The following is a 26,845-nucleotide window of genomic DNA, read 5'->3' as shown; positions in this document are numbered from 1 at the left end:
TCTACAAAAGGAATGAAAAATTATCCATATGTACATATTATAGATGGGAAACTGAAATACAATTGAATAAACTAGGGACATGACTTAGAGAAACCATCTCTAAATTCATCCCTTCCCTCTCTCACTAATGACGCTAGTCTAGCCTTAGAAGAAAAAAAAAGTACTATTAATTGAAGAATGAATTTTTTGAATGCAAAAAATTTATACACAATCAAATCTAGAAAACATAAAATTCAAGTACTATTAAACAAAACCATCTACCTAACCACTATATGGTTGATGAATTTGATGTGTAGCCTATAGTTCTTTGACCTAGATTTATGGTGATAAAATCTACCTTAATCCTTAACCATCTCTTTTTCAATCTATTTCAACATCCATTTAGCTATAATATATCTCATTTCAGTTATTTTTACATCTTTGTTTGGATCATGGGTGCATTTCTAATCCTTTGACAATATTATGCATGCAATTGTGTCTTTAAAATTCAATCATGTTTCCTATTAGTCCCAATTGAAATTTTTAATAAAATTAGATTGTTGTCTATTAGCTTAAGTGCCAAATATATAAATTGAGCATCTAGGATGTCATATTTACAAACAAGTCCCTAAGGACTAGTAAAAGAGAGAAAAAGATGGAATTTTAATACAATTCATTTGAAAAGGCATAGGTCTAAACACATTGTCAAGTAATAACTTTAGAAATTATATAATTTTGTTAATTGATATCAAAACATTTAGGCATTTGGAAGGGTATATTTTGCGTATTTGATCTTCTAAAACCTACAAATGTGTTTGACTAAGGGATAAGAAAGTTTTACACTTTAATCCTCACAAAGAAAACCTCTAAAGATGTTGATTAGCACCCTGTTGGCTTGAAAGTAGAAATAATATTTAGGAACATAACTTTTTTCTAACATTCCTAATTGTAGAGGGAATAGTTGTACTTGTGTGACATGATCTTGTTACGAGAACATAAATTCATGAGCAACTATGAACATATTCTATATTTAATATAATTGATATTATATCTAATATTCAATTTAATTAATCATTATAGATCAATAAAATATAAGAATAACAAAACACGTTGAAATAAATAAACATGATCCAAGTCTTTTATTTCATTTATTAATTTCTATATTACAATCTCAACTCTTATTTATCTGAATTTAATAATTGCATTATTTATTTATAATTTATCAAAATTTAAATTAAACATAACTAGTCCCTATAATCTATAATAGTCAATATGAAAACAATGAAATTATTAAAAATAACAATTATAAAGAATTTTTTATTTTATTAGGCCTAGAGGCATTTACAATGACATCAAAATGCCCAAGAAAATATGTCATCTTTTGGTTTTTGTGGAGGTGTTATTTTATTACTCCAAATAAAATAGAACTCTCGTCACTTGTCTTCAACTATATAAAACCGTTACATTCAGATTCCCTTCTATTATAAGATCTGTCTCTTGACATAATTTACCTATATTTTTTAAATATAAATATACTAATAAATTTAAACAACATTCACGCATCTTATAATACCTCTGATATGAACTCCATAGCTATTTAACACATGCAAAAATTCATATACAAAGTATACCTCACATTTGTCAAACTCTAATTGTTTTACTCTGTCCTCGTGTTGAAAATAGTTCAACTACTTGAGTGGAGAGCCAAAGGCCGGCAAGAAAATTGCTACTTTGAGAGAAATCGGCAGAGTTCAATGCAAATACTTTTCCATGCCTTCTTGGGAAATTTTATATGTATACGTTGCTTTCTCAATTGCTGGTCAACCATCATAATCCACTTACAAAATTGCACAAATCCAAGCTTTCACAGTATTCCGTGCAGGCCTTTCTCACAGTGCTTTCTGTAAATATGATTGAAATCCAGCAGTAGTACTCTAGTACAAAGCAGCAGGCATGGGAGTGATTGTGAATATGGGCGAACAAGATGATGAACAACTCGGAGATGGGCGTTGCTCCTTCCTCTCATCACTCGCAATCTGCTGGTGTCTGCATTCCTCGCTGCAAAATGCCTTGTCACCTCTGCAACACATCACATTTCATGTTAAATTTTACTTAAGTAGACATTTATTGTCAGAATTAGATGGAATCATTATGTTAATATATAGCTTCTCATCTAGAATGTCAAACCACTGCTAAAATATTGGGTTGGTGGGTCAAAACACGTTAATGACCGCATTAGTTTTCAAAACTAACCTTCAAAATACAGAAAAATGTATTTAATGTATATCGGCTTTACCATTTGACTACAAAGTAGTTATTCAGTTTAATGGAATTTTTATCAATATGATTATTTATTAGTTTTTGATAGAAATGGAATATTATTGATTGTAGATTAAAACGAATCGTATATTTAAAATTATTATTGATCTACACATTTACATATTATTTTAAAATTTCAGATACTTGTGAGATCATCATCTGATCTAGGTTCACTCAATCTAAACATTATCAATTGTCAAATAATGGATAACAATTTTACATTTCTTCTACACAAATAAAAATATTTATCTTAACCAAAATTAACCTTTGATTGTTGAATAGAATAACCAATTAAACTCCATTAATGGAAAAATAAGAAAAGGAAAATACTTTTGTTTACTTATAAAAGCCAAGTTAAGAATATAATGCGATGAAGGAATTGAAATTAACTGCCCTGTAAATTGATTCTGAGAAAGAGAACAATGTACTGTGCTTATGGTATTAAGTTCAGTATCCAATAGAAATAAATGGCCACTAAATAAGATTTGAGTACTTTAGATAATTTATTAGCCCGGGTGTCCAAATAAAACAAGCAGGAATATGTTCTAAGAGCACAAGTTTTATTGTAAATCTTACCTGTACATAAATATATCCTTTTGGTGGGACAATTTTTGCCTGCACAGATAACAAGCGTAGAGAAAATCAGCAGGTTCCAACGAGGATAAAGCTGAGGGCCCAGAATCTTCAAAAACCATCTCTTTACATCTGATTAATCTTCCACCATTCTCCTCTCCTCTACCCGATTTACTCCAAGAGGGCAGTTTTACAGAGACGATAGGCATGGCCTGGCTTTGCTCATTGTTGTTATTATCATCAAGAACTGCGAGAACTCCAAGGCCTACGCCTGACGAATATCTGCTAAAACCTTTCAAATCCATGGGAGAAGCTGGGCTTAAACATCCTTCTGTTGCTTTAGGGTTTCCGCCATATTTAATGGATTTAAATCCAATTAGCACACGTAAATATTTGAGGACTGAACTGTTTTCAGAGGGGTTGTCAAACATGAAAAGAATCTTACTGTGTGTTCTCTTGACTGCCATGCTTTTAAACAACTAAACGGCCTCTGAGATCAACTAAATCGGGGCACCATATGAAATCTTCTCAGTGATTTGGCTAGCTTTTGTAGTTTGAAAAACATGGTTTAGAAAAGGATTGAATGGTTGCCAGTCTATAAATCAGAGGAGCTGATTATTTAATTTGTTTTTAGGTAGTACAAACATCCCACCATTTATTTCCTTCCTGACCGCACATTGTAATTGTGGACATATGTGCTGTAAAACTATGGGCGGTATTCTGAACATGTTCTGGTACAGCTTTGAGAATTACTACCATGGTTTAAACGATCATCACGTTATTTTATATGTTTGTTGTTTGTAATTTATATTAGTCACCATCTTGGGCCCTTGGGGGTCTAACACTAGTTATTCAAAAGATGAAGTGCAGGGCTTTATATATATATATATACACACTTGGGTTATTATTATTATTTTAAAATTTAAATATTTGAAATAAGTTCTAGGATTTGTTAGGGACTTGTCTTAGTTTGGCTTGTTTTGCATGCTTTTATTCGTGCTAGTCCATTATCATTGTCAACTTGTTTGATACAAAATTGAAAAGATTTTGCTACATTTATTGTGATCCTCTAGATTTTTTCCTCGTCTCGAAGCTTTTTTCTTGTAACTTGAATGGTTGATAGTCTTTGTTGTTTAATGGTGGTTGATTGGATTATAGACTTGGATGCAAGAGATAATGGAGGCTCTAAGATAGCAGATTTTGGGACATAAGGACCCAAAAATGATGTAGGAGATGGAAGATTCTTACGTGGTACATGTTTAGAAGTAGAGGAAGCTTTTGGAAGAGTCGATTTGAATGTTGTTTTGGATTTCACATTTGGATGCATTTTTTATTTTTGTTTTGGGATCCATAAGTTTTTTTTCTTGGTGGGCATTTATGGCCACTTTGATTTATATGGCTTTGGGATTAGATTTTGTGTTACTTTGGTGTGTGGTTGTATTATGACATGGTGATCCTTGGAATTCTATGAATTTTTTTGCTTTTTATATTTTATTCATTTTTAATTTGGCATCCAAGTTGCTTCAAGAGGCAATGAAATGGGTGCATGAGGATGAATGGTTTGGATAGTGCATGCGATGTGGAATGAAGGGAACATCTTGACAATGGTTTATAGTGTGTCATTTTGGGTGTCTACAAAAATAATGAAAGTTATCTATACATATATTATAAATGGGAAATACAATTGTATAAATTATGGACATGTCTTAGAGGAACCATCTTTGAGCTTACCACTTCCTTCTCTCACTAATGATGCCAATCTAGCCTTGAAAGGAAAATACTTGTACTATTACTACTATCAAAGATGAACCATCTACCTACTTACTATATGGTTCTAGGGCATTTAATGTGTAGCCTATAGTTCCTTGACCTAGCTTTATTTACCATCTCTATCTAAATAGAAATAAAAAAACTCAATTATCAATTACTACAATTGTAAAATAAGTGTATTTAAATAGATTAAACAGTGGTACAAAGTGTCCCCTTGGAATGTGCTTGTAAAATCATGTCATTGAAAAAATTTGACACATGAATCTACAAGTTCTCCACTATATTCATTATAAGATTCAACCCCTCAACAATGGTTCTTATACACAAATCTAAATTAAAGATAAATGGTATACACGTCTCCTAGATCCCAATCCTTGTTGTTAATCTTCCAAAAAATTATTATCATCAAGATATCCTCTCTCTTGTTGGTCTTTACTATAGTGGATACATAAGTTCATATATTACTTCCCTCCTCACCAAAGGGGAAGCCTCTCCATCTTTTTTATTTTTATTTTATATTTTATATATACTAAGGATTTTCAAGCATATCACATGGGTATTAGTCCTTAGAGAGGAATGCATGGAGATGGTGGATATGTAGAAACTTATTAATAATAATGGGAAATGAAAAGTTCATAAATTTTTATATTATAGAATAAGAGAAAGAGGGGGCATGTAATTTTAAAATATTTAAATAGTGTTTTTTGTCAACTATATGTTAGAAAATTTATTAGGGAGAGACTTTGGGTTTCATAAGTTTGGGAAACTAAATTTAGTTTTGAATTTAGATGTGTGTGTATGCTACTGTCTAAACACTAGTACCAAGGGTAATTGGTGTCAAAGAGTGGGGGCTCTAACTATAAAGTGAAGGTTGGTTTCATGCTAGGGAGTCTAGTTTGATCCAAATGATGCAATAGAGATTGATATTCAAGCTTAGAAATTAGAAGACCATAATGAAACCATTTGTAAGGGATGGACTGTGAGAATTCGTGAAATGCGAATCCCACAAGCCTAGTTATCTTTTGCAAGAATACCTGCCACACATAAAGAGAGAATTGAACAACAAAATAATTGAAGACCATAACAATAAAATTGATTGAATTGCTTTGAAATTGCTTGAGTTACAATGAAGGATATGAAATCCATATAAAAAAATCTAACTCTAAAGATGGAAATCCTAAATGGTGGAGTTTACAAGATAGACTGAGAGTTAAAATAGAATGCATGAATCAATCATGTATGCACAAATAGCATAATAGACTAATTAAATGCATGAAACTCTCAAAATCTAAACATAGTTTGCTTTTCCTAGTTTGCATTATGCATGGAGATAAATATTAATTAATTATCCCTAATTAATTAATTAACTAAATAATAAATTATTTAATGAATTAATGCAATTAAGTGAATAATTAATATATAAATTATTTATTCCAACACCCCCCTTGAATGCACAACTGGGGAGAGAGGCAAAAAATATGTAGGAAACACGCATGCAGAGACGAATGCAAGATGGGTCCCGGATTAAAGCCTGATGAGGTACCCATGAACAAACATGCAAGTTTCTCAGAAAGGGAGAAAAGGAGAAAACCTAGTGGGAATAAAAATCCTCTCCAAAAGAAAAACAAAAGTGAAGGACTAAGAAGACTCCAAACTAGAATGTTCCAAAAAACAGGAACAAAAGACGAGCATGAACAAACATTGAAGCGTGAAGAAGTTGCAAACACTATCATAGAAAGATTGCTATGATGCTGAAAAAAGAACCTCTAGAAATAGGAATGCAAGAGTGTCGATATGGTAAGTGTTCCATCTCACCGAAATGCATGGGTAAACAACCATTGCATCTTCTTAGTACATAGGAACAAGTACTGAATATATAGCTAACTCCAACGTGAAACCAAGGAAGCATTAGCACCAATACTAGAAACCCCCTTATAATGCTGATAAGGGAGAGGTATGACAGGTACACTAAATCTGAATTCTATTCTCCATGATGCTAAAAAAAATAGAGATCTGAGACAAGAAAGATGGAGCTCGGATCATAGGAAGGCAGAAAAGGACTAGAAAAAGAACTGCTGACTTCGGAAAGAAGAGATGGTTGTCTGGTAAGATGTTTAAAAAAATGGACCTAGTATCCGAATAGAGCTTTGAATCATCTTTTCGACTATGTCTCTTTTTTGAAAAATAGAGTCTGGATGACAAGATATGCCCTCGGGAGTGCAAACAACAACTTCTGAGTTCAACTACCAAAAAATCCTGCAAAATAAAAAAACTTCGAAAAAAATATCTCTATGTCTAGATCGGGCTTGGAAAGATATTTCCAACGATATATGGTTTGCCCAATTTTGACTCCGTATGCTCAAGTTAGAGCGAAAAAACCAATCCCCTCTTTTAGGGCACAAAGAGGGTCATAGGGGCCATGCATGGTGGTTCGTACTGCTGACGTCATGCTAACGTTAGCTCTGATGCAATGTAATTTTGTAGCCCATTAATTTTTATAGAAAAAAATTTCTAACATAGGCATTAACGCACGTGTAGGCAATACGATCGCATGGATTTTCATGCCTCGTAAAGTGTGCCAATAAAAAATCATGTCCTAGATGCCCCTGTCACCGAAAATAGGAAAATTATATATCAAAATTCATGGAATCGACATTTTGAATCCTGCCATGAGGTCCATTTGGGCGCAAAAATCTCCAAATTTTTAGGTACCCTTTGGAACAGAGAAAACCCTCAAACTTCGAACCCTTGCAAAACAGACTCCTTGTATCCGATTTATGCAAAACAAGAGGTGATCCTAACTTTATTAAGCCTTATGGAACTGATTGTGCTCTCCAAATTAATCCAAGATGAACAAATTTTTGTGCATGCAAATAATCTCCAAAAAAAGCGAACAAGAATCTTCAGATCTGGAGCTCTGATACTGTGTTCAAATTTGTGAAATGCGAATCCCACAAGCCTAGTTATCTTCTGCAAGAATACCTGTCACACATAAAGACAGAATTGGAAAACAAAATAATTGAAGACAATAACAATGAAATTGATTGAATTGCTTTGAAATTGCTTGAGTTACAATGAAGGATATGAAATCCTTATAAATATATATAACTCTAAAGATAGAAACCCTAAATGGTGGAGTTTACAAGATAGACTGAGAGTTAAAACAAAATGCACAAATCAGTCATGTATGCACAAATAGAATAATAGACTAATGAAATGCATGAAACTCTCAAAATCTAAACATAGTTTGCTTTTCCTAGTTTGCATTATGCATGGAGATAAATATTAATTAATTATCCCTAATTAATTAATTAACTAAATAATAAATTATTTAATGAATTAATGCAATTAAGTGAATAATTAATATATAAATTATTTATTCCAACATGGACATCACAATGAGTGTAAAATTATAAGATAAACATATAGATATTATCACATTTTATCTTATGCATATACCTCCTCAAGGAAATTAATGTCATTTTTTACTCCATTTTATCATTAAACCCTCTAAATGCTAACTAAATAGTATCTAAATAAACCCCTTTCTACTAGGGTTAATAATTGGCTAGCCTATGCTAAACGCAAATGTAGGGAGGAAGGGTGGGTTAAAACTAGGCGTTGTATCTCAATGTCACTCCATATAATCTAGAGATACAAAATTCATAATAAGAATCAACATCCACTAATGAGCACACTCACATATCCTTGTATAATATTTTAGTTTAGGGATTCTCCTCTCCATATAGATCCATAACCCCGTTCTACCTATTTAATATGACTTCAAAAGCCTCAACCTCAGCTATCACACTAATAACCATATCATATATAACATTTTATGAACTAGCAATCTTAATATATACAATACATCTATAATGTCCCCTCTTGGGAGATTTCATATATTTTCCCTAAAATCTCAAATTCAAGACAAACTTGCTAGTTAACAATTTCCTTTCCAACATAATCTATGGTGTAAACCCTATAATAATGTTAGCCAATATTTGAAATGTAATTCATAAGACCAACTAGGGATCTAATAACATACAACTGTTCACATATAATCAATTGTACTAATAATCATTTACAATATCCCTTAATTTAAATAACATTCGATAATTAAATTATCTAATGTCCATTGAACTTAAAAGGAAATAAGCAATTAACATCACATACTTAAATCTATAGATCATTTCTAGAATTTAACCATAATAGGGCTTTAATGAGAGGAGCATGATCGGGTTCCTAGAAGATCCCCAACACTAAGCCCAAGGGCAAGATACAACATCCCTTGGCCTACAAGTGGCAGACACCTCATCCATCCAACATTGGGTGGTCTAGTTAGTGGGGGAGCCTTTCTCTACCCTCCCTATTCATGTCACCTTATTAATCCACCTATTATTATGTCTATTCTTAATTCATTTCAAAAAATCAACCATCATAGAGTTTGGAGAGGAAACCACAATAGGACACCCATAACACTCCTCTTATCTATGTGCAAGGGACAGATACAACACCCCTTGGGCAACAAGTGGTAGGAACTTCATCCATTCAACATGGGGTGGTCTACTTAGTAGGGGATATCATCTCTGCTCTCCCTCCTTGTATTTCCTTACTAACCTTAACATGATTATTTGTAGTAGAATAAGTAACTTAATAAATAAGTTATAAATCTAGTTTTAATAGCATTTCATATTATCACCTATACCAAAATATATGAGAAATTATGTATTAAATATACTATAATATTGCATAACACAATATTTTCTATATCTCCATATTGTTGTATGAAAATATAGAATACTTATATTAGAGATGATGTGATCTAAATTCCTTGATTGATTTCCTTGAAATGTTGATCTATCTTAATTATATACCCTGCATGAGGGAGTCAAGGGTTGTGCCTTTCATTTGGTCACAACCTTCTTAGAAGTGGTATCTTTTCCTACATGTCTTTTTCCCCTTCATTTATTAAATTGTTGCTTGCTATTTTTACAACGTCACTCCTTAACAAAACCATACCTTACCTTAACAAGTGCATGCCTTACTCATTGTATATGGAATGTTGCATATATGTTATTCTATGTAGTAGTGGAAGGTAATTTTTTTGTTCCTATTTAGGCCGATTTTAGTATACTAATTGAATTATTCGATCTTCTATTGAGCCTTAATCTAGATCTTAGAAAATTGAGAAGTCTCATAAATAAGTCAATTTTCTGAGCATAGTGATATATTGCTAAATGCATTTTTTATGTTACGTCTTTCTTTCTTTTTGGAGTCAGTGTATTCATGGTGTTAGCACAACAAAATCCTTGAAACTAATATTAATCTTCATTAGCCATTTGAAATATTTCAAGAATCACAATCTCATCTCTTTGTGAAAGCTATCTGAATGTCCCGAAATAGATCATTAGTGGGAGGTCTTAAATTTATCCATGATCACAATATAATAGTGATTATGCATCCTCTACCACATACCCAACTATATGTAGGGTCTAGATGATCACCTTTATCCAAAAAATTTAAGGGACATATTCTATACAAATAATTTTGTAGTGGCTATACGTGAATATATTTTTTTTTTGGAAATTTCTTTCCCCCAAATTTAGTTTTATTAGGTTCTTTAGAAGTGTCAAATTCTTCCATATTTGATAATTTCTATTGACCCTAATACAAAATCTATTGAGTTATTTTTTTCAATTCTTTTGATGGAAACACATTGCGCTATTGTATATAAACTTCTAGGCTCTAATCTCCACAAACTATTAGACTTTTTAAAATAATTTCTATACTTGCTTTATTTCAACATATTTGTTTAAAACTTGCATAATGAAATAAAATATAGATTCTTAATTACAATAAAATTTATATATTAACAAAAATAATAAGTCACTAAATTGCAAAAGCCATGTATAAGAAAAATAATCACAATCCTTTCTAAAATTTGACCTTTAATATGAAAATTTTTACCTAGGATATTCTTCTTCTTTGTAATGGATTTGTTAATGTTTCTATAGAGTTTTTAAGATGCCATTTATAATGAAAGTATACTTTTCTCATATCCTATTACACTCCCAATGATTGCATGGTTCCATGCACACATAGACTGAGGTACAATTGGCCTAACTGTTTAACAAACATATGTATAGTGATCTCATTTTTAATATTTGATTGACTTCATATTTGTGTAGATTGAGGGGGTCACACTAGTTCCAACTCATTAAAAACTCCCTATAAAAGGCTACCTTTGACTTTTTGATTCTTTTATATGGTTTCATAGAGTGGCAACTTGGCCGCACACCCATGACTCTATTTTCAAAACTAAAAATTTACATCCCTTTGTTTATTTAATTTTGAAAGTTAACCAAAACTTAAAAAACTATGAATTGATTATGCTTGATACTTATATTAGTTTCTACTAATGCTTTGTCATGTGCATTTGTATAAATATTGGAAACACATCTCTATCGGCATTAAAAACCATAAAGAATTGTCTATTATGATTGGTTATCCTTTTGGATTTTGGTTTCTTACTCCAATTACTATACTTTTGTTTTTTTGATAAAAGTGGATGAACCACTGAAATTATATTAAATCTGGTCGATGAGCATTGAAGGGAAAGAACCAGTAAGAAAACCCTTTAGTATTGCTCAAAAAACAAAAGCCTATTTACCCATTACAAAAGCCCATAGGCAACCCAGATACAACCCTTGATTACAATATCAATCGCATTAGATATAAAGGAAGCTTAGAAAAAGCTTATAGGAATCAGTGAAGAAGATGGCACCCCAAAATGAGACCACCATGTCCACAAAAACAGTGTCATCACCCAAAAGGGACCAAACTGTCTATGCACCGCATGACTCCAAGGTCCTGCAGAGAACAAACCCACAGCCAGAAGGGAACCAAGTAAAAGCAGTCCTGACAACACAAGAATAGTTAGCAAACATATGCCCATCCATATAATAAGCAGAGAAGGATGGAAAAAATCCTCAGGAATCAGGGAGAGGCCTATCCATAAAAGAATCCAAAGCAAAAGCCATAACAACAACAACAAGATAAGGAGCCATCTGCACCACCAAATAACCTGTCCCTCATCCGGAATATAACAGAGAAAAGGATAACCGATGTATGATTATCTCAACGTCATGAGATAAACTACCAAGCAAGAGAACTCATACGAAAATATGAAAAATAATTCCCTCATATCTTTACAACAGACCCAATCATTAAAGCAACTGCCTAACCAACAGGGTACCCGCAGAACAAAATGATTCCATAGAAGGACCAACTCTACATAATGTGAAACGAAAGCTCATGGCAAAGTTACCCATATCTAACCAGAAAGAGAAATGATTACCAAAAAAGCAGAAAATCAGACTCAATGTATTTTAATAGAGTCCAACCACGAAATTAAATGATTGACATAGAAGATCCAATACCAAAGAAATCCTCAAAATATCCAAAGGAAACCAAGGTATCCATCTACCGTGATAATAAACCCATAAGCCCAGCATGCAGCTTCATGGGACAGGTCAATGCCAAGCAAGAAGCCCAAATATACCAAAACTGCCAGCCGAACATAAGATATCCCACATCTAACCATAAAGGAAAATAATTACACAAGAACCCATACAATCTCACTCTTATAAGTGACAAAATGGCAAATCTAGGAAAAGAAACCACAACAAAACCCTCTCCTTAATGAGGAGATTCTCCCAATAAATGTCAATAGCAAGGATATTGCCCCGAAGGCGAACACCCTCATTATAGGCACTTACGAAAGAACAACCACACCAACAATAGGGAATGAAGGAAGTTTTTGAATGAAAGGTCCGTTAAGAGAGAAGTTTCATGCAAGAGATAGGAAAATCCGAAGGGGCAAGTTCTATATGATTAGCACCCTCAACAACAGCCTTGTTTGCAAGAAAATCATATGCATGATGCATTTAATTCACAATCTTGCCAAAGTAGATAAATATATAAAGGAAAATTGTGGATACGTCACAATTTTTTCTCATATTTTACACAATTTGGGGTTTTCCTAGAATATGTCGTCTTAATACATAATTTGATTGATAATTTGTGTATATCATGATAAAATCCACCCAAACCCTTTAATTATCCCTCTTTTAATCTATTTCAATATCCATTTAGCTATACCATATTTCATTTCACTTATTTGTACATCCTTGACTGGATAACGAATGCAATTCTATTACTTTGGCAAAATCATGAGTGATTTTTTTCAAGATAAGTTAAGTTTTTGGCAGGGTCCAAACCCTGTTATAAATCAAGGAGGTTATTAAAGGGGTAATCAACTATAACAAAAATGATTGAAACAATGGAACCAACTAACCAAATCATGATTATTATTATTTCTTTAAATTCAATTATATTTCCTACTAATCCCAACTTGATCTTTTAATCAAGTTACATTATTTTCTATTAACTTAAGTGCCAAAACATTTGAATTGAGAATATATGATGTCATATTTAAAGACAAGCCTTGGGGCACTATTAAAATGAAAAAAAAAGACTAAATTTTAATGCATTTAATTTGAAAAGACATAGATATAAACACATTGTCAAGTAGTAGCTTTAGGAATTGTATCCTTTCATCAATAGATACTAAAACATCTAGGCATTTGGATGACTATATTTTGTCTCTTTGATATTATAAAACCTGCAAATGAGTTTAACTAAAGGCTAAGAAAGTTTTACACTTCAATCCTCACAAAGCAAACCTCTAAAGTTGTTCATTAGCATCGTGTTTGCTTGAAAGTAGAAATCATTTGAGGAACACTTTTCAAATGTCTTAGTTCTAGAAGGCATTGTTGTGCTTGCATGACATAATTTTGTTAGAGAACTAAATCATATGTGATATTTTTGTATAGAACATAAATCCACGAATGTCTATAGACACGTTCATAATAACTTAATGTTCTATCTAATATTTTATTTGCATTAATGATTATAGATCGATAAAATTTAAGAATAACAAAATACATTGAAATAAATAAACACATTCTAAACCTCATATTTCATTTGTTAGTTTCAATATTACAATATCAATTCTTATTCATCTAAATTTAATTATTACATTATTTACTTATAATTTCTTAAAATTTAAATCAAACATAATTTTTCCTATAGCCATTATAGTCATGCAATCAAATACAACCTGAAATAATTAAAAATAACAATTACAAGACAATTTTTAATTTTATGAATATAAACAACATTCACTCATCTTATATACTTCAGATATGAACTCCATACCAAAATTTGACATACAAAGTATACATCATATTTGTCAAACTTCAAAAATGTTTTTCTCCGTCCCCGTGTTGAAAACAGTTCAACTGCTCAGTGGAAAGCCAAAGGCCGGCAAGAAAATTGCTGGATTGAGAGAAATCGGCACAGTTCAACATGCATATGCTTTTCAATGCTTTCTCGGGAAAATTTATGTGTATACGTTGCTTTCTCAGTTGCTGGCCAATCATCATAATCCCCTTACAAAATTGCACAAATTCAAGCATTCAAAGTATTCCACGAAGCCTTCATATTCTGCATAAGCCTTTCTCACAGTGCTTTATGAAACTATAATGGAAATCCAACAGTAGAAGTATTAGTATTAGTACAAGGCAGCAGCCATGGGAGTGATTGTGAATATGGGCGAACAAGATGATGAACAACTGGGAGATGGGCGGCGCTCTTTCCTTTCATCACTTGCAATCTGCTGGTATCTGCATTCCTCGCTGCAAAATGCCTTGTCACCTCTGCAACACATCACATTTCATGTTAAATTTTTACTTAGACTAGACATGAAATGCTAGAATTAATTAGAGGGAAGTCAGGGAGCTATATGGTACGTTAACTTATAGCTTATTATCTACAATGTCAAACCACTACTAGAATATTTGGTTGGGGGGTCAAAACACGTTAATGACTGCATTAGCTTTCAAAAATTCAAACCTAACCTTCAAAATACAGGAAAATGTATTTAATGCATATGTGCTTCACCTTATTCAACCACCGAGCAGTTATATTTTGTAAAGATTATCAATTCTATTTTAATGGTTAAATACAAGTGATTAGGTTATGGTTCAGTATTTTTGTTTTTATTTAACAATTCTATATAAGTTATTTGTTACCTATCTTGTCAGAAGTAGGAAGTTGCAATCCGTGCAAATTCAATTACAACTTTCACAAATTTATTGGTTCTTATTTGTAAATCAGAGATTTTTTTATATCTATTATAAGATTATTATCTAAATTAGATTCACTAAACTTGAATATCATTGAATTCAATAATCAAACAATCAATAACAATTTTACTCCTCATCTAAACCAAAAAGATAAACATTTATCTTATCAAAACTACATGATAGTTAAGAATTTAAGAAAAAAAAAAAGCAGGAAGAATGTTTTTTTAGTTTTTTCGGTTCACCAAGTTAAGAATGAAATATGCGATGAAGGAATTGAAATCAACTGCCCTTAAACCAATTCTGAGAAAAAGAAGTACTGGGTTATCCAACTAAAAGAAGCAGGGATTTGTTCTTACAGCCTAGAGCGCAAGTTTTATTGTAAATCTTACCTGTACATGTATATATCCTTCTGGTGGGACAATTTGTTCCTACACAGGTAACAAGCATACAGAAATCCAGCAGGTTCAATCGAGGAGAAAGCTGATGGCCCAGAATCTTCATAAACAGTCTCTTTACAGCTGCATAATCTTCCACCATTTTCCTCTTCTCTCCCCAATTTACTCCAAGACGGCAGTTTTACAGAGACAATGGGCATGGCCTTGCTTTGCTCACTGTTGTTATTATCATCAAGAGCTGCAAGAATTCCAAGGCCTACGCCTGAGGAATATCTGCTAAAACTTTTCACATCCAAAGGAGAAGTTGGGCTCAAACACTCTTCTGTTGATTCAGGAATACCGCCATGTTTACTAGACTTAAATGATCCAGCCAGTGCATGAAAATATTTGAGGACTGATCTGTTTTCTGAGGGGCTGTCAAACATGAGAACAGATTTGCTCTGTGTGTTCTGTATGGCTGCTGCTTGCTTGACTGCCATTCTTGTCAAACAGACAAATGCTTTCAGAGATTAAGTGAATCGGGTCACCATATAAATATCTATTCTCAATCATTTGGCAAGTTGTTGCAAAGTGAAAAACCACGGTTTAGAAATGAATTCAATGTATACCATTCTTTAAATCAGAGGCGCTGCTGATTATTTTATCTGGTTTTACTGCTATAGACATCCCACCATACTTTTATTCTTTCCTTCTTTACAGCACATTGTACGGGTGAAAATATGTGCGATAATACAATGGGCTAGATTCTAAACATTTTGTGGTATAGGCCTTCTTTGTCGGGTTCAGTATAAACAGCTTTGAATTTACTGCCATGGTTGAAACATCCATCACATTTATTCATATGTTAATTGTTTGCAATTTAAAGTATTCACCATCTGTGGCCCACATTGGTCCTAACGCTAGATTCTGGCCAGGTTTTCTTAGGGTTTTAGTTGGTGACAAATGAAAATAGTTTGTTTATATTTTTAAAACATAATATTTATTTTGTCCATGTTTTAATTGGATAATAGTTGTAAAGAGTCTAAGTAGTATGAAGTAAATTAGTTTGATTAGAAAGCAACTAATAATGAATTATTTTCATATGTTTTTTTTATTGGATTCATTGTCCCATTCCATAATGACAATATTTTGTATTCGGAAGGTTCTGGACCAATATTATGAAATATAATTTTTTTTGTTTATTATATTGAAATCAATTTTATTTTATAGAAAACTTCTAATATTAATTTGGAGCCAATCTTTTTCTATTATAGAATTAAAAAAATTATGTTGATCTAATTGTTTTCATATCACTTTTTGATTATAGTTGTTGTCATATTTCATAATCGACATTATTTTGTATTATGGAATGAATTTTTTTATTATTAAATTATAGCCAATTTTGTTTTGTTGAAATGCAATGTTTTTGAATTATATTGTAGGTAATATTTTTTTATTATATAATTTAAAAATTAAGTTAAAGATAAGAATAAAATATCACTTTTGAGATTGTATTGGAGTCAATTTACATCTATTGGTTTTAAAGACATAAATATGAGGAATCATGACAATTCGTAAAATATTTTAGAAATTAACAATAAAAAAATTAATAATGCTTATTCTAAATCTATTTTATATCTATTTACTTCATAGTTACTCAGGAAATGTTATATTTGTACAAGTTCTAACATTTCATCAATTAAAAGTTTAATAAATTCATATTCAAATGTATTAAATTACATCATATTTAGAGATTTAATTCTCATTTGATATTGTATCTCTTTGATTTACATCTAAAACATAATTCTAAATTTTGTTGAGTTAGGAAGTTTCATTTTATCTTTCAAACATTATTTAGGATCAAAATTTTGAAAGTAGTTTGATATATTTTTTTGTACTAACCAATGTTTTTAAAATTTAAATATTTGAAAAATTTTGGGCTTGGTTTGCACATGTTTACTTGTTTTATTCCCTTATCCTTGTCAACTTGTTGATACTAAATTGAAAAGGAAGAGTTTGCAACATTTATTGTGATCTTCTAGGTTTTTTCTATTGAAAAATATGCGTTCAATACCAAAGATTGTGAAGATCAATCTCTATACAATAAACCAATCAAAAGATGAGATACAAGGGCATATAAGTTCATATTTTCATGTTGTAGTCGTCTAAACCTTGTATCTCATCCTTTGATTGGTTTATTGGATAGAGATTGATCTTCACAGATTTCGGTTATGAATTTGTATATATTTCCCAACATTTTCTCACCTTCAAACAATTCAATTTTTTTCTTTAACTTTAACGGTTTCTAGTCTTTATGAACCAATAGTCTTTTAATTGGATTACATCTATAGATGCATGAGATAATGTTACACCAAAGTGACTACATAAATTCATTCTAAATTAGTTCATAGGGTAAATCCTTTGCTCTTGATATTTTATCACACTAATGCATGTATGTGGCTTGAACATTTCACTTTAGTAGATTATCACACTGCACCTCCTACAAGTGGGCAAGATATTCTTAAGGCATATATAAGAATAATATAATATCATCAAAGTGCCCTATAATATGCACATTTATGATACCTTTTGATAACTAGCTCATACATAAGACCAAGGACATTAACAAGTAACTTTGGAATGACAGTATTTATTTCCCTATAATCAATCACACAATTGTAATAAAAGTTAGCTATAAGAGTTTAAATATGATTTATCTCATTTCCTTCATTAATATAGATAGAAGGTGGATCTTTGCCTTGGATACTTGGTACCATTGCCCAATCTACCTTATTTGGGAAGAAATGAAGCTTCCCACATAGACAATTTTGTTGGAGAGCTCTTTATAAATTAAAATATGCTAAAGGGTTCAAGATTAATGGATATTTATTCTATACAAGTTCCTTCCAAAATTTCAAAAGAGAGAGTGAGAATTGGGTAGTAGCCTTAGGAAGGATGATAAAGTTTGTATTATTGGTAGAAATCATGAAATTGGTTTCTTGGACCAAGTTAGGTTGAATCATAGCACTTGTAATCACTTTTGGGAGAGATGGAGAAATTTCCTTAAGATTCTTAGGAACCTTTTGGTAGCGCTTGGCCCATGAACTCTTGTTATTGAAACATAGTAAAGATAATATATGCAAATGAAAGTGACCAAATTAGCTTTCACTTCTTTATATACAATAAGATCATATTCCCTAGATTAACAAAATCTTATAATATTTCAATGTGGTTTTTAGATTAATATCCCAATCGCATAATCTTAAATTATTATTTATTACATACATATTTTATTACCATTTTTACTAGCTTCCCAATAAAAACATCTATTACACAAATTTTTATCATAAAAGACATATTTCCTATCTTAACAAAAAGCCTTATATACTCCCCATTTAACAAAAGCCTACCATGCCTACCATGTTTAATGTGATGTATTATAGATTAATATTTCAATCAAATTTTATTAAATCATTATTTCTTCATAGGATGTCTCTCATCAATTTGCACACATATTTTATTTACATTTTATCTTTTTGTACTCACCAATGTTTTTAAAATTTAAATATTTGAAAAATTTTGGGCTTGGTTTGCACATGTTTACTTGCTTTATTCCCTTATCCTTGTCAACTTGTTCGATACTAAATTGAAAAGTAAGAGTTTGCAACATCTATTGTGATCTTCTAGGTTTTTTCTATTGAAAAATATGCGTTCAATACCAAAGATTGTGAAGATCAATCTCTATACAATAAACCAATCAAAAGATGAGATACAAGGGCATATAAGTTCAAATTTTCATGTTGTAGTCGTCTAAAACTTGTATCTCATCCTTTGATTGGTTTATTGGATAGAGATTGATCTTCACATATTTTGGTTATGAATTTGTATATATTTCTCAACATTTTCTCACCTTCAAGCAATTTGATTTTTTTTCCTTTAACTTTAATGGTTTCTAGTCTTTATGAACCAATAGTCTTTTAATTGAATTACATATATAGATGCATGAGATAATTTTAGCACCAAAGTGACTACATAAATTCATTCTAAATTAGTTCACAGGGTAAATCCTTTGCTCTTGATATTTTATTACCACTTCATGATTTTGATAATGCATGTATGTGGCTTGAACATTTCACTTTAGTAGGTTATTGCACTACACTTCCTACAAGTGGGCAAGATATTCTTAAGGCATATATAAGAATAATATAATATCATCAAAGTGCCCTATAATATACACATTTATGATACATTTTGATAACTAGCTCATACATAAGACCAAGGACATTAACAAGTAACTTTGGAATGACAGTATTTATTTCCCTATAATCAATCATGCAATTGCAATAAAAGTTAGCTATAAGAGTTTAAATATGATTTATCTCATTTCCTTCATTAATATAGATAGAAGGTGGATCTTTGCCTTGGATACTTGGTACCATTGCCCAATCTACCTTATTCGGGAAGAAATGAAGCTTCCCACATAGACAAGTTTGTTGGAGAGATCTTTATTAATTAAAAGATGCTAAAGGGTTCAAGATTAATGGATGTTTATAGTATACAAGTTCCTTCCAAAATTTCAAAAGAGAGAGTGAGAATTGGGTAGTAGCCTTAGGAAGGATGATAAAGTTTGTATTATTGGTAGAAATCATGAAATTGGTTTCTTGGACCAAGTTAGGTTGAATCATAGCACTTGTAATCACTTTTGGGAGAGATGGAGAAATTGCCTTAAGATTCTTAGGAACCTTTTGGTAGCGCTTGGCCCATGAACTCTTGTTATTGAAACATAGTAAAGATAATATATGCAAATGAAAGTGACCAAATTAGCTTTCACTTCTTTATATACAATAAGATCATATTCCCCAGATTAACAAAATCTTATAATATTTCAATGTAGTTTTTAGATTAATATCCCAATCGCATAATCTTAAATTATTATTTATTACATACATATTTTATTACCATTTTTACTAGCTTCCCAATAAAAACATCTATTGCACAAATTTTTATCATAAAAGACATGTTCCCTATCTTAACAAAAAGCCTTATATACTCCCCATTTAACAAAAGCCTACCATGCCTACCATGTTTAATGTGATGTATTATAGATTAATATTTCAATCAAATTTTATTAAATCATTATTTCTTCGTAGGATGGCTCTCATCAATTTGCACGCATATTTTATTTACATTTTAACGGGCATGGCATTGCTTTGCTCATTGTTGCTATTATGATCAAGAACAAGAAGGATTCCAAGGCCTTCACCTGTCCAATATCTAATGCAGAAGTTGGGTCTAAATACACTTCTCTCACGTCAGGAATTCCATCAGCTTTACCAGAGTTAAATCAAACCAGCACACGAAAATATTTGAAAATTGATCTGTTTTTAAAGGGGTTGTCAAACATGAGAAAAGACTTGCTCTGTGTTCTCCGCATGGGACTTAGTCATTGAAGGGTATTGTGGGACAGGCCGGCCAAGATACGTTTTTTTAACTTTCCTTCCTACCAACATATTGAATTGTGGGCTGATGTGCTGTAATGATATAGGCCAGATTTTAGACATGTTTTGGAACTAGCTTTCTTTTAGTTGGGTTCATTATTAAATAGCAATGACAATTATTGTCATAGTTGAAACATTAATCACGTTTTTTTATATGCTTTTTGTTTGCATTTTAAATTCTTTATGATCTTTGGCCCTTAGCATGTAAGGGCTAAGTCTATTTATTTAAAAGATGAAATGCATACTTGGATAGGTTTCCCCTCATTCTTAGACAATCATTTTTAAAAAATGGTTGTTAATTTTTATTAGGTTTGGCTTGGTCTATATGTCTTTATTTGTGATAGTAGGATTTTTATTATTTATCGTAAGTTTTTAAGTTTTTTTCATTTTTTGAATAATTTGTTCATTAATCTTTGAGTCCACAAAATTGTTGTTGAGATTGTAGGCTCAATGTCATTGTTGAAGCAACTTCACAAGTTGATTTTGAAAGCAGTTAATGTGAGAAATCCTTTACACTAGATGTGGTATTACCACTTCATGATTTTGATAGTACATGTAATTGACTCAACTTTTTAAATTTTGCAAGATATTTTATTAATAGAATCCCCTTTAAAAGCATGTTAAAAAGTTAGGGGACAATATGAGATATGCAATGCCCCTCATCATGGTAACCCTCCTTAATACCATTGGAAGATATTTGTGTATCATGCTAGATGAGTGAGCCTACGAGAGCCTTTAAATCTTGGGTTATTCGATCCCCTATATTCTCCTTCACAACTTAAGGGATTTCCACATGAACATTTTTTTACCACAACATTTTATGTGGTCAAAGTATTTTGGTATTTGGTGGAGAAAAAATCATAATATAATTTCCTAAGTAAATGTTTCAAGACCTCATGACTAGATTACATGGAGATTGGTAAAAGAATATCAACCTTGTATCACAAAAATTCTATTAATCTCTCCATGAGTATACTAATAAAATTAATATTGGAGCATACAACTGAGCACTATGGATTAATTAGTTTTGGAATTAGTAAAGATTGTGCATATTTTTTTCTAAGCGTTTTCCTCTTATTTTACATCATAGTATGACAAATTTCCTACATAGAATTAATGACCAGCTCCTTTTACGTTTTTCATGTGTCAATGTGTCCAATGATGGATTTGACTTGAGAAATTGATAATTCCAAAGTTGTAGCTAATGTATTATGATGGGTGTTTTTCAATCTCATTTCTTTCTTTAAGTAATGAAACAATTCCACAAGCTAAGTTTTTTAGAAGGGTTTTCTTACACAAGATTTCATTGTGGAGGATTTCTAATATTTTCTTGTCTATGTTCTTTCACATTTTGTTCATTCTGATGATTTTGAAGTATTGGATTTTAGAATTCTGAATATGTAGAATAACACAATTATAGACATGAAAAATTGAACTTAAGTTTAAACAAACAAATGAGAGAAAGAAGAATCCTATTTTCTCATTTTATGAATGTCATATTTGATATTGAAAGCTCACCAAGTTTAAAGAGCTCCTAATTGTGAGAAATAACTTACATATTAGTGATAGTTATATTGTACTTATAAAATAAAGGGAAAGTAAGGAGCTCACTTACATAAACATGACACATCCCTATATAATATTGTAGGGTTGGATTCCTACTTCTAGTATGTGATCATAACCATTCTTTCTATGAATAATACTTAAATGTTTCAATGTTAGCTATCATACTCATATGTATGCTATATATTTTAGTTGTGATCTAGAAATATCAATATAAGACCATATATCCACTGGAGAAGTGAAATGTGCACTCAATGAAAGCAATCATCATCTCTCCATACTTATCATTGGTAGGAAATTTTGTATTTATGTAAGACTAGTAACATTCAATAATCATTATTCATCCTCTATCAATTTACTAACTACATACAAGGTATGTAACATGACATCTTATGGTCACTTTTGTATTTCCAAAATTATACATGCATTTATGACAATTTCATGAAATAAAAGCATCAATCTCTTTCTCATGTAATTCATGTAAAAAAATAAAATAAAACTAAACAATTAAAGTTAACATTGAATAAGTTTTTTTCTTGGGAAAAAATTAGAAGTACAAAAAAAATCATGTATATCATGAAATCTATTGTATCAAGTGGAATGTAATGTGTCAAAATAGATATGAATATGTAAAATATATTGAATAAAAATTTTCTTCTTTTGTTTTTTAATAAAATAAACATTTTAAAATTTTAAAAAATTAATTTATTATTTGACTAGGTGGGGCACCATTGTAGTAACTTCCAACTTTTTCTACTTGATAGCTTATGAAATCTTTCCATTAAAACATAATGAAATTGGTACATTAATCTCTAATTGTTAAAATGATACATATAAATGAAACTGACCAAATTACCTTTCACTTCTTTATATACAATACAAGTCCTAACAAAATATTGCTTTGTTTCACTACAATATATTTTAATTACTATTCCAATCAAATGTTTCTAAATTATTATTTCTTCCAAGAATGTCTCTCATCTATTTTCATTTTTACTAGCTTCCTATATGTTTTAAAGTGGTGTATTTTATATTTATATTTTAATAATGCTTTATTAAATAATTATTTCTTCCTCTATGTTTCATATTTGTATTTTAATAGCTTCCTTATCATAGTTTTTGATTAAGATAAACGGGTTTTAAAGGGACCCAAAACCCAAATCCATCAAATAAATAAATAAACGAAGTTGAACCAGAGTCTAAACAACCGCTAAACAACAACAGAAATAGGGGAAAAACCCCACAAAGATTAACAACAAAAAACACAAGCCAAAAACAACTAATTGAGATCTTTCTAGAGCTCGATATTCTTCTTGATAGTCCTATTGTTGATCTCTTGGAGTTCTTCCATGAGAAACCTTGAACTGCCCCTTTCTTATTTTTTGCTCCTGGTCCTGGTAGAGGGCCCCGTGGAGGTCTGCACATCCTGGTTCTTCTTGTCCACGTTGATGTCAGGGGACAGGTAGGATCTGATCAAATGAGCTTTCTGAGTGGCAATTTTCTTGTTCACTCTTTTGAGACCCTCTGCACTATTATACATTGCCTCCTTACTAATCTCCACCAAAACCTTTAGTTTACCCTTTAAATCCTGAATATCATTCTCCAGCTTGTCAATCCTAGCCTCATGGTCTGTTTTCATGACCTTGATATCTTCCATAATTTTTTGGGTCAGCTTCAGGAGTTTACCAATTTTATCAAGTGCCAAATTCTTAGTGAAAGAGTCTATAATGTCCTTGATCCCCTGTTTTAGAAGGTTAATTTCACCAAAGACCCAATGAAAACATTTCATAGTTTTACATTAATGAATCATTATAATATTCATGATTTCACTAGACTTAAACAAAAATAAATAACCCTAATACATAATATATTTTACAACAATGCTTCTATCACTATTATTTGTGCATGATGATAAATATTCATGACACTATTTGTCATGATTATTATATGATGAAATATTTTATATAATATATTTATAAACTCTTGTACTTTCATGGTTTATCATTCATATGAGATTATATTTCTATAAGCAATTTATATTGTCTTCTATGTGGTCTTTTCTTTTATTTAACTTGTATTTTAGATTATGCATATTATTATATTTATTGGTTTTACAATTTCTATCCATCTTTAGAAGAGTTCAGTTTGATCATATTTGATAGATTTTTCTTAACCTTAAAAAAATTGTATTAATTTTTTTTAAAAGATGAACAAATATTGTACTATTGTATGTAAAAGTTCAACTCTAACCTTCCAAGATCATCAAGTGTTATTTTGTTTTTATATACTTGTTCCCATTTCAACATCTTTGTTTAAAAAATATTATTGATAAAATATTTATATGATGAAGCACCATAAAGTTATAAATTAATAAAAAAAAAATCCTTACAAAAAATGTTCAAATATTAATTGTCTTCCTTTCTATTTTTTTTTCCAATATGAAAAAAAATACCTATGATAATATGCTTCTTTAGAGTGGATTTGTAAGGGTTTCTATCGAATTTCTAAGTTTTTTTTAAAAGTTTACCTTAATCATATCCTACTACACCTTTAATGTTACATGAATCTATGCATGAAAAGGTTGAGGAGGCCAAAGTAGGTCTAAATCCTCAAAATCCTATACATTGTGATGAAAATTTTAGTATTAAATGGTTTTATGTGTGTATCATTTGAGGGGATCACACTTGCTTTGACACAAAAACTCTATGCAATGTCATTTTTTCCTTTCTAATTTTTAATGTTTTTATGAAAGAGCATCTCAATCATATATCCATGACATCATTTCTCTAAATTCAAACTTTCATTGTTTTGTTACTTCACTTGAAAGTTAATACAAATTGTACAACAAACTACAAATTTATGACAATTTCTAATACTTGATATGAAACATACAAATGCTTTTAAATTCATACATACAAATTTTGAAAATCCATCTTTACTTACATTAAATATCGTTTATTATATGCTATTTTAAAATTTATTTATAATTAATATATTTATTATTTATTGAAAATACATGATTCATATAATTCGCAGTTCATTAAAAAGAAAATAAAGTACAAACATGAAAAATGCATACTTCACTATTTCGGCCTCTTATTTACCACTTTGGCCTTGAAAATTTTCTTTAATATGTGCTTGGACATTTTGCCTTTATAGCTTGCTTTCACCATTGCTGGTCAACTATCATAATCCTCCTACAAAATTGCACAAATCCAAATTGCACGCGTGCAAAAATCAGATGCAAAGTATACGTCATATTTGTCAACTCCCAAATGTTCTGTTCCCTCTCCGCGTTGAAAACAGTTTAACTACTTGAGTGGAAAGGCAAAGGTGGGCAAGAAAATTGGTGGATGGGAGAAATGGGCAGAGTTCAATGCATATACTTTTCCATGCTTTGTCGGGAAGACTTATGTGCATACGTTGCTTTCTCTATTCAACCATCAAATTCCACTTACAAAATTGCACAGATCCAAGCTTTCAAAGTTTTCCATGAAGCCTTTCAGAGCTGCTCCATATTCCTCGTAAGCCTCTCCCAACAATGCTTCCTATAAATATAATGGAAAGTGACAAATGCAAGTATACATATTTGACAATTCTTGTAGTGAAAGATCCCTAGACAAGAAGACTGAAAATAGTGAATAAGTTTACAATATACATATCTTGTGGAATGGGCATATGTAGGTAGGAATAAAGAGTGATATAGCTACTCTTGATGATGCTAATTGTGGGGATAAGAGTACTATCTAATCACGTAGTGCCTTTGATAACTAGCTCATAAATAAGACCAAGGACAACTGACTGATAGTATTGCTCTCCCTAGAATCAATCATGTAATTGCAATGACAGTAAGTCAGTATTGCTCTCCCTAGAATCAATCATGTAATTGCAATGACTGTAAGCTATAAGAGTTTAAGTATATGATTTATCTCATTTCCTTCATTTATGTAGATGGAAGGTGGATCTTTACATTGGGTACTTGGTATAGCATGAAGAGATGAAGCTTTTCATATATAAAAGTTTGTTTGAAAGCTCTTTATAAATTTAAATATTCTAAATGGTTGAGGATTGATGGATGTTTAGATTATGTAAGTACTTTGTAAATCTTTCAAAAGAGAGAGTGGGACTGGGGTATTAGTCTTACGAAAGAGAGTAAAGCTTGTATACTTGGTGGAAACTGTCAAAGTGGTCTTTTAGACCAAGTTTGGTTGAATTATAGCACATGTAATAACTTTTAGGAGATGGAGAAACCACCTTAAGATTCTTAAGAACTTTTTGGTACCACTTGGCTTATGAACTCTTGCCATTGAAACATAGTAAAAGTGATGTACATAAATTTTTGCTTGTGAAAATGATAAATGCAAATGAAAGTAACCAAATTACCTTTCACTTCTTTATATACAATAAAACTCACATACCCCATTTCAACAAAATCTTGTAATATCCCTATCACATGTTCCTAGATCATTTTTCCTCTGAGAGTGTCTCTCATCAAATTACACATATATATTTTATTACCATTTTTACTAGATTCCCCATTAAAGACACAAATATCTATAAT

General features: G+C 31.1%; 2 protein-coding genes across 2 annotated transcripts; both read right to left on the bottom strand.

Annotated features, from left to right (window-relative positions):
* Positions 1 to 1,913: 1,913 nt before the first annotated feature.
* LOC131038756 (FCS-Like Zinc finger 13-like) lies at positions 1,914 to 3,338 on the bottom strand. Its single transcript, XM_057971296.1, has 2 exons — positions 2,875 to 3,338; positions 1,914 to 2,058 (listed from the first exon to the last, which is right to left on the bottom strand). The coding sequence occupies exons 1-2, from the start codon at positions 3,336 to 3,338 to the stop codon at positions 1,914 to 1,916; spliced, it is 609 nt and encodes a 202-aa protein (XP_057827279.1).
* Positions 3,339 to 13,831: 10,493 nt separating this feature from the next.
* Positions 13,832 to 15,815, bottom strand: LOC131038742 (FCS-Like Zinc finger 14). The gene is made up of 2 exons (XM_057971280.2): positions 15,239 to 15,815; positions 13,832 to 14,420 (listed from the first exon to the last, which is right to left on the bottom strand). The coding sequence occupies exons 1-2, from the start codon at positions 15,721 to 15,723 to the stop codon at positions 14,276 to 14,278; spliced, it is 630 nt and encodes a 209-aa protein (XP_057827263.2). The 5' UTR covers positions 15,724 to 15,815; the 3' UTR covers positions 13,832 to 14,275.
* Positions 15,816 to 26,845: the final 11,030 nt, after the last annotated feature.

Source organism: Cryptomeria japonica, chromosome 3, assembly GCF_030272615.1.
Source record: "Cryptomeria japonica chromosome 3, Sugi_1.0, whole genome shotgun sequence".
NCBI classification, from domain to species: Eukaryota; Viridiplantae; Streptophyta; class Pinopsida; order Cupressales; family Cupressaceae; genus Cryptomeria; species Cryptomeria japonica.
Note: the sequence above shows the minus strand (reverse complement) of the source record. Positions and strands in the feature narration are given on the sequence as shown.

Coding starts and splice junctions, on each gene's coding strand:
- LOC131038756 (XM_057971296.1), bottom strand. CDS start 3,338: ATGGCAGTCAAGAGAACACACAGTAAGATTCTTTTCATGTTTGACAAC. Junction 2,059..2,874: donor AAGGATATATTTATGTACAG/GTAAGATTTACA, acceptor GATGTGTTGCAG/AGGTGACAAGGCATTTTGCA.
- LOC131038742 (XM_057971280.2), bottom strand. CDS start 15,723: ATGGCAGTCAAGCAAGCAGCAGCCATACAGAACACACAGAGCAAATCT. Junction 14,421..15,238: donor AAGGATATATACATGTACAG/GTAAGATTTACA, acceptor GATGTGTTGCAG/AGGTGACAAGGCATTTTGCA.